General features: G+C 40.2%; 1 protein-coding gene across 6 annotated transcripts in view; it reads right to left on the reverse strand.

The window, feature by feature from the left end:
• The window catches only part of gask1a (golgi associated kinase 1A), a 77,590-nt gene that overhangs the window by 36,724 nt on the left and 25,532 nt on the right, over positions 1 to 15,334 (reverse strand). For 4 of the 6 annotated variants that reach the window (XM_026185006.1, XM_026185009.1, XM_026185010.1 and 1 more), the window contains exons 2-3: positions 2,841 to 3,950; positions 508 to 945 (exon numbers count right to left, since the gene is read on the reverse strand). In XM_026185006.1, the coding sequence (XP_026040791.1) occupies positions 508 to 945; positions 2,841 to 3,950 (1,548 nt within the window). The remainder of the gene's footprint in view (positions 1 to 507; positions 946 to 2,840; positions 3,951 to 15,334) is intronic. The other 2 variants (XM_026185008.1, XM_026185007.1) reach the window with 2 other exon arrangements.

A 15,334-nucleotide genomic window follows, 5' to 3' on the forward strand; every position in this document is an offset into this window, starting at 1 on the left:
GACTTCTTCAGTCTCAGCTGACTGCAGGTTTCCCCAACCTTATAAACAGTACATTTACATTATGACTGAAACCAGCCCACTGAGGGAACAATGGGCTGGGAGGTCAGTTCCTTAATCTTAATTATACAAATTCTCATAACCATTGATCAACAACCACTGATCAAAACCCACTGATCAAAGACCATGAGTACCATTCACAGAGAGTTCGGGAATGGCTGCAATCACAGCATTGTAAGATGGCGAAAGATGTACCCTTAGGCCCCCTCCTCGATTCAGAGATGGTCTTTCCCTTTTCACGTAAATGGCCTCCTATACTCCGCGCTCAAACCAGCGTTCCTCCCTGCAGTCAGCTGAGACTGAAGAAGTCACTTGGATGAGTGACGAAACGTTTCTCCCACAAAACGCTACGTCCAGATGAGCAGAACCAATTTTTGGAGATGTATATAGACAGTTTAATATTACTACAGTAGGAAGCCACAGGAAAATGGACAAAATCACTTCTCTTACCTGCAGCAGGAAGTCAAAAAGAGCTAGGCTTCCCCACTCTGAGTGCTGCACTCCCACGCAGGGGGCTGACCTCAGGTCTGTTTCACTCCCACAGCGAGCTTTTAGCAGTTTCTGGTAGTGAACCCAGCTGAGCTGTATTGAGTTCTGGTCATTGTCTTCATCAGAAAGGTGGTGAATATCTGGGTCCCACCACACTGCAGGTCTGGGGGTGCCATTAATGTACCTGTTGGGCAGCACGTGGCTATGAAAGGTCCTCAGAACTGCGGGGAGACTTCTGTTGAGTCCCAGCACTCTGTCCAGGTGGAAGGCGAACACTTCAATCCAGTCATCAGTGCGCTTGACCAGGGCGCAGCAGCCCTGCTGACAGCGCTCACTGTGGGTAGTTGAACGTCCACGTCCTTCTCCGTGCTGATGTGAGTTTTTCATCACGGATGGCTTCTGTGATGGATGAATACAGTTAGATAATGCTGTTCACTTTACTCTAAGACCATGCACCCATTATGATCCTATAGCCATGTATATTTAATTGTAAGGACTTCATTTACGACAAACTGAATATTTATTCAACTAGCAGATTATGACTTTTTATCCAGTAATTAAAGGATGGGACCTTTTAACATCTTTCATATATAAATGTGCCAAAGGTGGAGCTAGAGTATACATAATAATATTGTTGAATTCTTTCAAATGTAATATATTTTTCTCTCCTTTTCCATAAACAGCAGGAATCCATTATCAGACTCAAAAACCTGCTTGACTTGTGAGCACAACCATCAGCTCTTAGTTGTGTCACACTGTCACTGCATGACAATCCAGATTAATCGATGAAACTGCTGTTACTCTAGATTTTTGGTTTTGGCCACAAATCCCATGAAAAGACTGAAACAACGATATGTTATTCCAACACCTTCATTCTGGAATTAAACTGACAAAACTGACAAGTCAATAACACGACTGGGTATAAAACAAGCAACCCTGAGACAGGTAGTTTCCCCCGAGTGAAGATGGGCAGCTTTGAGTAATACTCAACATATTTGTGAAGGCTTTATTAACACGCTAGACTTGAATATAACTGTTTAACATGGTGGACAATTTATGGTATCTACACTTGTTTGTGAAGCTTTGTGAAATATTCTCTATTGTTTTGTGATAATGTTATTATGTTTGATTGCTCAGCATGTCTTAAATCCTCTACAAACTCAGACTGTGGTCTGGCACATATTTCAGTATTCTGTTTGCATGTGTTCTCTGTCACGTTATGCTTCTGTTTCTTTTCTGTTGTGAAGGCAGCGTCCTGCTGACCTTTCAGTTTTATTTATACTTTCTGCTTTGTAAGGCTGAGGCAGTCACACAAAATACTAAACTAACAACTAGTAATCAACTGAATTAAAATATGAAATAAGTATTTATAAAACCGCTTTCACCACACAAACAATGAATTCATGTCTTTATCATATTTTTTTGCATGAATGAGCAAAATACTTTTTGTATCACTTACATGGACTTTCTAAATGACAGCACAAACCATTAAATAAATAAATAAATAACTTGTAGTACTTACTGTAATATTTTACAGTTAATCCATCATTTATAAGTATAACAGTGCTGGCATTATTTCCATTATATATGAGCTTATTAATTCAAAATAAACCATGTTTAGAAAGTAGAAAGGTCTTCAAATAAGTATTTGAAGACCTAACTGATTACTAATGCTTCATAGTGCGTAACTATATTACAAACATTTTATGCAGTAATAGGATTATAAAGTCTAACCAATTCATCCACATTTGGTGCAATAATGAGTTTTTCCAGTGAGATGACTGCGACTGTGAGACTGAGTCAAAATATACCACAGTGTGTGTGTTCAGAGAATGAAGTGCAGCAGCAGGAGTGCTGTTTTAAATAGTTCTAGAGAAGAATAGCTGCTCTTTGGTGCAGAATAACATGCCTCACACAGTATCCGGCTTCGATTACACATGCACAGCGCTAAGATGCATTCACTGTTGGTTTTTGCAGAATTCAGCATCTCATCCTGTCACCCAGGCATGTCGTCACCACTGACCCTGTGTGTCTCAGGAAGTGTGACAAGGATGGCACAATATTCAAGGCCAACACAATACGGGCTGACAATCTCAAGCAGTATTCAGCTTACATTGCCAAATTACACCTTTGGCTTGTTATGGTCATATCAGAGCAGCGCTCTTTCACCTGCTTTCACCTCATCTGTGTCAGTCTGTGAGGCGTCTGCATTATGTGATTGAAAAAGTAGGAAACAGCTTTTTAACATTGAGAAGTGTTTTCAACTTAAAATTACAGTCAGCAATACAACACACCTGCTGGTCTGCTGGAGCATCCAGTGCCACTTGGAGCACCTGTCCGTGTCCCGGCATCCTGGTCTTGCTAACCACCTCGCCCTTAGCGAGGAACTCCATCTTCTGGATGTCTTCCCTGCTGAACCAGGGAAGGCGGTGCAAGTCGGCCCTGATCCTTCTGCGGTCGCTGTCTGGGAAGTCCTGCTCTGTAAAGCTTTGACACCAGTCGATGTCATCTTCCATCACAGCTACCTCTGGTTTGGACAAAGCCTTTCTGTTGGCCAGTGATCCCGGGATCTTTTTCGCATCTGAGGGATCCTCAGAGAGATTACGGTGTTTTATGAAATATCCAGCAGGCTTTTTAACAGCCTGCACATTGTCTGATTTCAGATTGCGTTTTGTTGGTTGTTTGTGTTTTTTTAAACCCAGGTGTTGTTGTGCTATCTTTGCACTTGTATGGCTGCCATGTATCTGTTTGTCTGCATTCCTGTTTGTGTGTCTAAACCAAAATTTGGCTGCCTGTCTATCTGCAGCTCCTGTCTCACTTTCTATGGGATCTGCTGAAGCATTCTTTTCAAGATAAATATATGTTTGTGTAGCTTGCGTTGCCACAGCACTGTGGTTGCTTGGTTTAATTCTGTGCTTTGGCAGCATGTTGTTGTCTATAAACTCTGGATGGGGACGGTGATGACTGGCTGGCTGGCTGACGCCTGCCAGCTCTTTTCTCTTGGAGGCAATGCCTTTGCTTTTGTGTTTATTTCTTTGTATGTCAGCGCGACGTCTCTCTTTGATGCTGTTTTTGTCATTGCCAGCAGCGTCCCCGAAAGGTTTAAGTGGCACAGAATGTTTAGATGTCTCTCTTCTACTGCTGCTTCTCAAGCTCCTGCTGTACATGTGAGTGAGTGGCTGCTGGAAGCCAGCAGCTGGAAGGGTCTCCACAATCCTGTTCCTGGACCTGAACTCCCCCGTAGAACTCAGGGCCCGGGACGACCTCCAGGCGATGTGAGCGGGTGGTGAAGGGAGTGGCAGGGTGACTGTCATCACAAAGATCATGAGGAAGAGAAGGAAAAGAGGGGTAAGAAGTAGGATCCATTTGTGACCACACCAGAGTTTGGACCACACTCGCCAGGCCTGTGGTTAAAAAACAAAACCAAACACAAAAACAGATAAAAAGAAACAGAAGTTAGAGGGAGAGTGAGAGACCAATGATTATAATGGAGAGGGAACATAAAAATCAAAGATAGCATCTGCAATAAACAGACTGGAGTGCTCAGTGCTCCTGCGGGGTCTTTCTCCTGGCATGTAGAAAACAAACTCTACAAGGGAAAGCTGAAAAACAATCTGATGTGGGCACACAGCTCGGGTCGGTTGCATGAGATCAGAATAGTGACCTCTGAGTCATCAGTTTACGTGAGAGGAATAATCTGGAATTTTGTAGCACAGAGCCATCAGCACTGAAACGTCCTGTGCATGCTGCACAAACATGAATGTGTGAGGAGCAGAATATAAAGAATATAAAGCTCGTGTCAGGCGGCTGCATTTTTCCAGTAGCTTACAATTGCATTGGACCTATCCAGCTGAGACCAATACAGCTGTGGCATGCCCATTGCCTGTGCCCAGCAAGGATGGAAAAGCCGTATTCCTCACAATGTGCTCTCACTGCCCCAGTACGACTTGTGGTGTTCTTGCTGAAGGCTCTGTCAAAGTGATTTTGTCGCAGAGGTGCTAGCCCTTTATTTACTGTAGACTGCACTCCTTCTATTTGCTTTTAAACAGCAAAACTATAACTCCATGACGCTGACATTCAAATAATAGAGCTGGAATTGGCCCTTCCAATGATTTATCGTCCAATTTTTCAAGGGGTTGTGTTGCAAGAAGTCTCTGTAGCAGCATTTGTTTTATTTGACAGATCTGAGCTGAAACTCGAAATAAAATTGTTTGAGAACAGGATGGTAGCTCCTCTGCAGACAGGGTGGCCTACCAGTGGAAATATTAAGAAGCTAAGTGGCAGAGGATGCATACAGCACTTTTCCCATCAGCAAAACTTCCTGCAACTGTTGGATTAACCACACAGCTCCATCTGAATACCACACTTTCCCCCCACCTGTAAGTAAAGCCATATGTGAATGCTGCCAGGTTGACCCAGATAACTGCTCTCTCCCTGCCTGCTCTCTCGCTCGCTCCCTCCCTTTGCATCACCTTCATTTTTTTCTGCATTCAGGTGAAGGAATGTTTCAGACCCTTGAGATCTCTTCCTCATCTCAAAGCCTCTTAACAACATGCCCAGATTCCTCCACCTGTGAAAGGGTTCCATTATTCTTCTCCTGGACTGGACGGCCTGAATCAGGCTGCCTGTGCTGACAGAGCCTGTACAAACTACCCAACAGTACCAGTGTGAGACTTGGAGCGTCAGACTTATATAGATATATTCATCTACCGCTCAAAGACAATTTTTAATGCTGTAGTTAACAGTGTTAAAGAGACTACAGTATATTATAGTAGCCACACATTCAGTCCAGAATTGATCAAATGTGCTACATGGAGAAATTGAATGTCACTGAATCATTAGTGTGAGACTGCTGAATTACTTTAAATAAATGAGATCATTACTGAGCAGACTGGCAGCGTTTACTGACCTCTTAATGCCTTTTTATATTTCACGCTAATGGATTGGATTTCACAGCAAATCTGCAGCTCGCCTGCCTCAGACACTTTCGAGCAGGACTGCTCTGACTGAAAACTCACCTTAACCTTCGTTGTAAAGAGGTTTAAATAGTTACTCCAAGTCAATAATACAGATCCTTTATCCATCCATTTATTATCTGAAATGTTTATTTAACCAATCAGATGCTACTGCTATTTGCAGTCCCACTAACACTTTAATCTTTAACTGGTTGGTCAATTGTTAGATAGCTTAAAAATATCAAAAAATATTAAGAAATTCACAATCATAATATTTTAACTATTAATACAAATCCTCAAGTAATACAGAAATAGCTTATCTGAAATGTTCAAATTCATTCAACTCCGATGTTCTATGATGTTTTTAAATACACAATACAGATGTATGACATACCAAGATGGTGCATTATATTATTTTTAACTTACACAGAACTAGTTGAAATCTTTGGCGTCTATAAGCTGTAAAAACTTGAGATTTTAAGATATATTCATGTAGTCTGTGATTTTGCGAATCTTTATGGCATCATTGTGATGTTGTCGGGTGACAGATTGCACAGCACTTTAATACGTTACTCAATATGGTTTCTTGAAATTCTTTTCAAGGTCAACTTTGACCTTAGGGCAGTACCAATGAAGGTCAAGGTCAAATGTTTAGCCAACCTAGGTACCTAGGTATGTCCCTCGCGGCCTAGTCTATTTTTAAGTTTGAAGATGATCAATAAAATATTATGGGTAATATATAGTTTTTAACCTATCCCCACTGTCCAAAGACATGCAGTTGGTGGGGACTTGTTAATTGGAAACTCTAAATGGTTGTGAGTGCAAAGGGTTGTCTGTGTCTATATGTTTGCCCTGCGACAGACTGGCGGCCTGTTCAGGGTGTACCTGGCCACTCGCTCTAAGACAGCTGGGAGGACTCCAACCCCGCGCGACCGTGAAAAAGGATAAGCAGAAGCAAATGAATGGATGGATAAAGTTTTTATTGATTTTCAAATCTGGTGGGACCTTGGCCGGATTTTCATCTTAGTTCAACCTATCACTGGTATCTACATCACATAAAATGTGAACATACCTTCACAACTGCGGCCGTTAACCTGCTAACAAACAAAACTTTTTTTTGGTCAAAAGACAAGAGTGCATCCAGAAGACAACTGCATTCTGCTGCTACAACAACTCTTTGCAAGCACCTACACAGAGTGATGATAAAACTGAGTGTCTGCTGACCCCAGCAGCAACCAGACCCTGAACTTAAACAGGTAACCAAAGCAACGACTGTTTCTAACTGTACATTTTTCTCAAGTAAAATCACTTTACTTTAAAGTCTCTTTGTGCTCGTTTTCATCTTTGATTTGTGCTGTCGGCTTTGTGTTCTTACCCTAAATACTAAAGAGAAAGATCACACGTGACCTCATTAGGATAAGGATTTGTAATGGTGTGTGTAACTGTAGCCTATCGGTTTATATTGTCAAATGGTAATTATGAGACAGTGTGTTTCAGGTTTCAGTAAAGTACGACATAATTTTTTAGGAAAGTGTTCTGTGTAATACATTCGTTTTTTTGAGTAACAACCCCAACACTGACCACAACAAATAGGTGAAATACTCCCAACATTAGACATTACATTCATGCAGATTTATTACATGCCGTGTTGTCATTGATGTGCTGCTTAGTGATGGTGGTGACTCTCAAGTGGAGCCAGTGACAATCCATTGAGAATCAAATTAATAAGTGACGTTCCCAGTTCCCATCCCCACTCCTGTATACAATTTATGAAGTTTTTCAGCTAATGACTGAATTTGATTATAATACTGAACTATTAAATCTAACATGATACCTTCATAGTACCATATAAATGAACTTTATTCAAGTTCAACATTGATTTTTAATTTAGTTCCACCTTGGTCTTCTTCCGCTACTGAAGAAAGTATGTGGCTCTTTTTCCTTCCTAATTCTTCAGCCTGTCTGCTGTGCTGAGCAGGTAGTGTACTGTACCGTGGCCGTTTGAAGCTTTTTCACAGAAAAAAGTTGCCTGCTGCTTTGAGAAATTAAGTCTGTGAAAAAGTGCTCAGTGTGATACCGACAGTAGACTTCAGACTATAAAAAACCAAACCGGGAACTGAGAGAGATAATCATTTGCAGTGAGTGTGCCACTAAGTGAAAATACTCTTACTGTTTCTAGTCATGTAAGCCATTACTAATCTTTTAATGCACTTCACACATAATACAAACACAATACATTTTGGTCAGTTTAAAATTGTACTTTCTTCTTATGCACATAGTGTTTCCTAATAATAATAATTTCTAATGTGTTTTCATTGTAGTCCAATGAAATATCCCACCAACAGCCTGCATTAACTCATCAGTGACAACTCCCCCACCAAGGAAAAGCAGTATAGTAGTCACAAGTGCCATCCTGTTATTGTGGCAGGTCAAGCTGAAAAATGTCTTTATCATTGAGTTTCATTTTAGCCACTGTAAGACTCACACGACACTGCCACCATCAAGACAAATTTTTAACTGCTAACAGTTTACAGGATTCTTATTTAATACAATCAACCTGGCTCTGCAGTGACTTTAAACTTTGTGTTTCAAATTATAGCTCAAATTATGACCTTGCATTGAAGACACAAGGTGATAGCATTCCATATGCAATACTACAGCCCCACACAACACACACACACACACACACACACACTCCTCTGCGTTAGCAGTTACTTTGGCTGAGATTTGCTAATTAGTGTCCATTCGTGTGCAGCCTAGCATAGCTTGATGTGAATATGCCAACAGTGGAGTGTGCTGTTGCCTTCAGCACCACTCTATAGCATCCAAAGATGCCAGGCTTTTTAAATGTTTAGAATGAGAGGGGAGGGAAAACTCACTGCATGAGTCACGTGATGTGGTTGGCTGTACTTTTGACTGTGCTGTCATGCACTTTGACCCACAGAATAAATACTTTGAAAGAAAGAACTGGAAAAACACAATGAATAAATATACAGAGTGGTGAGAAGCCGCGCACACACACACACACACACTCACATGCGTATGTAAGCCTTTTCTGCCGCGATAAGAATCACAAACCCCTAAAGACCTGAGGTTATAGAGTCTAACTCAATGTAGCGTTTTGTTTGTGCTTTCAAAGAGAAAAATGACACTATTACTGCCAAGCTAAAGATATTTTACACTTGTTATCTTCCCAGTTTTCTTTTTTCTCTGACAGGTTATTTGTGTCTGCAGTCCTGCCTCTTTGTCTGGCTCCACTCTTCTTCCTCCGCTGCTTTGACAGCAGCCCTAGGGCCAGCAGTTTCTCTCTCCACTACAAATGAAATGAAACCGGTGTCCACGGTTACCAGAGTTCAGGTACGCATAGCTCCCGTAGATTCAAAACAGGTCACCAGGTGCAGGCACAAAGCAGCATGCAACGTGGATTTAATGCATTAAAGCATGGTGGGAAGCAGTGAAAGCAGTTTAGAGATATTTCAGTCTAATGAGGAAACTTCAAATTTTCCTTTGTGATGACGTTTTAAATTACCCCGAACCATTCCTTAGGTATGCTGCTATCGGCTCAGGCTTTTGTTTTTCAAAACTTCAACATCATCTGATAAAGAATAGACCCTTTCAAAATATGGAAACAACAAACATGTTCGACACCCTGTCAAGTCAAACCAGGCTATGAAGGAGGAGATGCTAGCCTCTGGTGATGTGCGGCACAGATGTAAAGAAATGACTCTAACAAGCATTGCTAGCTATTCTCGTAAATGCACTTCTTAGAACAGGAAAAGTAAACAGTGGATGAAAATGACTGATTTCCATCCAATTAAAATATTTTTGAGTGACGATATTTGTGAAGCTCCTGAAATGAGATACAAGTTTAGTTTACTTCACTTCAAATTAAGTGTTAAGCAGATATTTTATACTTGTATGCAAAAAACTGCCTGCACGGCTTTTGTCCATATAGTTGACTTATGTTGTGTCATTACTATTGCACTGCAATACTGCTGTGGCACCTTGTGTCAATAGATTATCATTTCATATCATTGTGTCATCACTGAAAGTCGGTCATTGGAAAAGACTGGCCCTTTATTTATTTACACTTATAAATGCAGTTGCCTGCAAGCATCAATAAAACGTTCAGATGATATAATGAAGATATGCTGCCCAATAGGGCAGGGCAATATGGCCAAAAATATTTATCACGATATATATTTGAAGATTTGCGAAACGATATGACTGACACTATAATTGACGCAAGACAAAATGCTTTACAACTCCACAACTTTGTTAGTGCAAAAAAAAACCAAGCAGCTATTTATATTAGTTTAGTTCATTAGTTAGTTCCCCCCAGCATTTGCTGCTTTTGTCATAAGGCGTGCAGCTATTTAAAGTACGCCGATTGTTTGTTGAGTCCGCTTCTTTGGTCTCACCACCTCGCTAGTTGAAGCGGACGCCTTTTCACATGCTTTAGCAGCTTTGTTGTACTCCAACAAGTGCTTCTGCTTCAAATGATGAAATAGGCTTGCGGTGTTTCCTCCCTTCGCTACGACGGCCTGCTTGCTTGTTCTACAAAAAATTGTGCTTTGGTGGGTATCTGACGGAAGAAAACCAAACCACTTCACACCACTGAAGTTGCACAATTTTTACAAACCAGTTCTGGTTCATCTGTTTCATTCAACGATCCGCTTTCGCCCTTTTCTCTGTCGCTGCCATGCTTTTTCTGAGATGTGTGTACGAAAGGTACTGCGCATGCGCATTTTACCCATATTCTGTTGCGATATTTCATTTTCTTATCATTGCCTAACATTGTACCGGAATTACCGTGAAAGGTATAATATGGCCTACCCCTACTGCCCAATCCTATCAACCTGTCTGCAATATATCCAAATGAAACTAAATGATTTTGTGGTTTTCACCTACTAGAGGACAGCAATACAAAGGGAGTCATCTTTTAGCACAACGCACAAAGGGGGGGGGGATTTAGAGAACAGCGAATTCATCATGTTTCATCTCTCTTATCTGCTAAGAGTTTATCGCTAATGTAAACTGGAGTCATCTGTATTAAAGCACTACAAAGTGTTCTGCATCTGCATGTGTGTTTGCAGAATGATATCATGGTTTAGCGGACATATTATGCTTTTGATTTTTCTGTTATATCCTGCAACACTGGTGGATGTTCATATGAAACATGGCCAGAGTTTCAAATAAAGTCCAAGTAATCCCTGTGAGCCAAAAGCTCAGGATTTGGACTTCTCCTAAAACTCTGTTTCAGACAGCTATTTTTGTTCTTGGCTCTATGTGATGTAATACAGAGAGGATGTCGCTGTTATGGTCATCTCAGGCACTGAGCACAGAAAACCTATAAAACCTGATGTTCAAACTTTGTGTTTGTGAGAGGCAGCCAATCAGATTATAACTGGGGACGGGAAAGGAAACTCAAAAAAGCTTATTACAAAGGATGAACTAAGAAGATGAATCATTTTGAAGTCTTAATCATGAAAAGCTGGTCTAGTAAAGTCCAGGAATAAAGACTGTGGCAAAGTTGTTGTTGTTGATGATGATGATGATGATGATGATGATGATGATGATGATGATGATGATGATGATGATGATGATGATGATGAATAATTAGTCCCCTCTAAGTAGATTTGTGACTAAAAGATGATATGTTGTTTATTTAATATCTGGCAGCTTCATATCTAACCCTCCACATGTATGTATACCTCTTACCTGCTCTGACAGGCCAGGTGTGCCACTATCTGACAGCTCCTGGCTCATTTCCCCTTTCTTTTCTTTTTAATATCACTTCTTTTCTTCTCTTCCTGCTCAAAGCTGACGGCGAGGTATGCAGCATTAGGTCAAGACACGCAACAGGTGCTGCAGCCAGCCAGCCTCAGGAGAGAATGGAGAAGAAAGGAGGTGAGAATGTCTGGACCCAGAAACCTGTCTCATTTCACCGTCTTCTCTATGGCACCTTTTATCAGTGTGTTTAAAGAGACAGGGCAAGACGCAACAGAATAAAAGTCTTGACATAGCAGTGTGCTGGCAGAAGTGGATGTGCTGTTTCCAAAAGTGTGTTTAACTGTGAGACAAAGTCAGCAGAACAGTGCAATTACAGGTAAACTCTAACATACCAGATGGATGTCCTCACATTAACAAACGGAAACTGGCCATCAGGTTGGAAGAGCATTAGCTAACCATCTGTGCTGTAGTTAGTGTGACATGGCTCAAAACAAATACACTTTGTGATTTACTAACAGAAGGGTAGACTCAGTACACTTCTGTTACACCTAATGAGGGTAAGGAGGGGTATATTTGGACTTAGTGCTATAAAAGGGAAAAATTAGCCAGAAATGACCACCTTACTGGACATACACCAGTCAAATCATACCCAAAGCAGGAAGGTCCTCTTGTGTTACCGTCCACATGTTTGATCAGTATCACAGTTTTAATAGAACTCTTTCAGTTACATCATTCAGTTACTAGTTTATTTATTCTTCACAGAGGATTTTCTTAAACTTAAAATATTATTCAAATGAAAAATACAAAAAACAGTTTGGAGTTGACTGCTAAGTCAGTCATGCACAAGCCTTCACTGCAAGATTTCTGCAGACAGGGACGAAGAGAGCCCCCCCAGCAACAGCAGACTAGCACAGTACCTTGGGGCAAGCAACAAAGTCTCAAAGTCAAGAGTCAAAAGCACAAACTGTTCATAATCCTTTCACACGCTCACCTTGTGAGTCTGGGCTAAGCTCTCTTTCATTCATTTTTACTCAGACTGCACCAAACAGCTCCTAGCTTCAGCTTTTAAGAAGGGGAAACACAGCAATGCTGTGAAGGCAATGGTTGTGCTTATTATGAAACAGATAAAACGAGTGCTTCACAGTAAAAAGGGACAGATTTAGAATGAACTTAAAACTCTATTACATTAGAATTAGAATCACTGCTGAACCTGAAAAATTAAGTGAAAAATGAAAAACAAAAAACGGTTTGGAGTTGACTGTTAAGTTAGTCATGCAGTCAAATGAACCAGTGAGGGTTGCTGCAAACGGATCCAAAAGTGAATCGGTTTGCACACATAGGTGTTGCCACATAAGTGTGCAAACTACAGGTGACTGCAGCCCTCTGTAGTAAACAAAGCAAGGCAACCAATGCTAGTCCTGTTTGATTGACCGTTTGGCTAGCACTAGTATAAAATAACTGACGGAAATCAAGATCAAAAATTACAAATGCTACAAATTAGGGAAAGTAAATGTGGCTCGAGGCCGTAATTAACTAAGGCTCTGAAATCCTCATTGGGGACTTTATTATTAGCTATTAAGCTCTTGACTTTGAACTACAAACGGCAACACCATGGCGAAAAAGAGGTATAAGGAGGTATAAGGATTCATCCTCAAAGATTTCATGTCTTGAACAAATGGCATTTCAGTCCCTGCAGAGTAAGGTGGGATCAAAGGTCGGGAGAGATGCAAAGCACAATTTTTATATACGTATATATATATATATCTAAACAACCAAAAAAGAATAAAAGTCAACATCTATAAAACATATCTACCAATATACATCCAAGTTATTTGATAATTGTTATCCCAGCTGTTTAAGCTGCATGAGTACTTGAAATTTTTTACTGCTACTATCTTCATTCCATTCTGTTGAGCTGTTTTATTCCAAATGTGGTGCTTCAAGGTCAAACGGAGTGTGGAATTAAGTAAAGCTGAGTGCACTTTGATTTAAATGTACAACAGAGCTGAAGTCTTCATTAATCATTAGTGTTATAGTCTAGCAATTAAACATTTATATAGAGAAGTACAGAAAGAAGCAACTCTATGATGTTGTTGTATAATGAAGTGATACTAACGGGAAAAGAAGGTTTAACAGCGTATGAATGATAAGAAGCTGGCATCAGGGCTTTAGAGAGTTTGAATGAGCCAGCATCTGAGATTGGTTTAATAGAGCTATCAAAGCTGGAATTATGTTTGAAATTTATGAGGTCAGAAGGTCTCTGTCTGTGCCAGCTTCAATTATAAGAAAGAAAAGAAAAGAAAAACCAAAAACACACACGAATACACACATCATCCCCTCATAAACACACACACACACACAAACACACACACACACACAAGCAAAGAATAACTCCCCGTCTGGATCAAAGTGGATGGAGAGACTAAAAAAAATAACGAGTTAATTCAATCTGGATTAATTCAATCAGAGAGACATCAAATCTTCAGAGACACAGATATACCGCGCGTGTTTATGTGCAACATCAACTAACTAACAGCCAAGCGTCAACACAAAAGATACAGCTTGCCACTTCATAACACCCGGTTTGGACTGGTATCCTTTAATATCAGTGTTAAATTAATTGGATGTGCGTTCAGAGGCCAATTACATTTGTGCAATGCTCTTACAAAGAGTTCACCTTTACAAGCAAATACACATCACTGGCTGATTCCCAACAAGAACACGATTATCTGTACAGGTTGCTGCTGCAGGATAAACAGTGAGGATAAAATTAATTTATAAAATACCTAAGTTTAGTTTCACAGATAGGATATTAGAAAGCCTGAGTGATCTCTGCTACGAAAGACATGAAACAGCCTCAATTCACCAACAATCAAAAACAGAGACCTGCATTTATCACTAGCCATTTCAAAGCTTAATTCAGTATGCGTTCAGCCACAGCAGTCAGGGTTCTTCAACTTTGCTGTCTGCTCACAAATTCTAAGGTGTTGCCAAACATTGTTTAACAATTCTCATTCTATCTGTAGCTGGTTTTGAACTTTGTGTCATCCTTTCCAAACGGTTGCCTGAATAAATCCATGACTAAACTCATACCTGACTTGGACGAAGCATCAAAGAAATTTTGTATTTTGGCTCACAAAACACAAATGTTACCTCAAAGTTAGTGTTGATTACCTCTGCAAAAATACAAACAGCCTGAATGAGTCAGAAGAACTAAAACAGGATTTAAAAGAAGTTAATTTAAAAAATGTAAGCAGTATCATAACCAATGTTGGGACACAGTTTACTTTGTTCGACTGATGATCACTAATCACGGAAGCCCAAATCATTACAGCTCTCACCTACATAGCTACTCTGACTTCGCCAAACAAGGTGAGTGGACAGTGGTCCAAGAACGCCCTAAGACCATTAGATTTAACATTAGATATTTTCAGAAGAAACACAGTTTTCAATTCTGTGCAGGTTGGGAGAATTAAAGCTACGAGTACTAGCTTTTTTTAAATGGATGAGATAAATGATAACGAATTAATGAATAAAATGAATGACAATAAATAAATGAAAAGAAATGTTATAATTTGAATAATTAACCTTTATTTAACCGGGAATGTCTTATTGTGTTACTGGTAAGGTAGGTTAAATTAGCCTACAACATGCAATACCACATCGAAGGCTGCTGGCCTCTACCTGTGCTCCTGTACTGCTGTGCTGCTGTACTACTGTATGACCTTAGACTCTAATGATAAAAAGCAGTTCAGATTGTAGATCTTACAGAGAAAAGAATTGGATTTGGCTCAGCTTTACTTTATTCAATAATGATCCATTAAAATATGGCTGGATAAGTGTTGATTTCAACTTATGACTGACTCAGGACATCTCATATAAAAACCCTGCCCAAGTGGTGATGAAGAACAGCATGCCGTGACAGACTATATGTAGTTTAAAACCAGCTGAGACTTTGAATGTTTTTAGCATGTCCAGTCTGCTGTTTTTGTTTAGAGGAAAACCCCAGAGTCATTTACTGAGTCGAAAACAACCGAAAAATGACAGCCGAACAACCGAAAAGGAAAGGTGCAAAAAAGCAAAGAGAAGAAAAGGAGGAC

This window comes from Astatotilapia calliptera, chromosome 11, assembly GCF_900246225.1.
Source record: "Astatotilapia calliptera chromosome 11, fAstCal1.2, whole genome shotgun sequence".
Lineage (NCBI taxonomy): Eukaryota > Metazoa > Chordata > Actinopteri > Cichliformes > Cichlidae > Astatotilapia > Astatotilapia calliptera.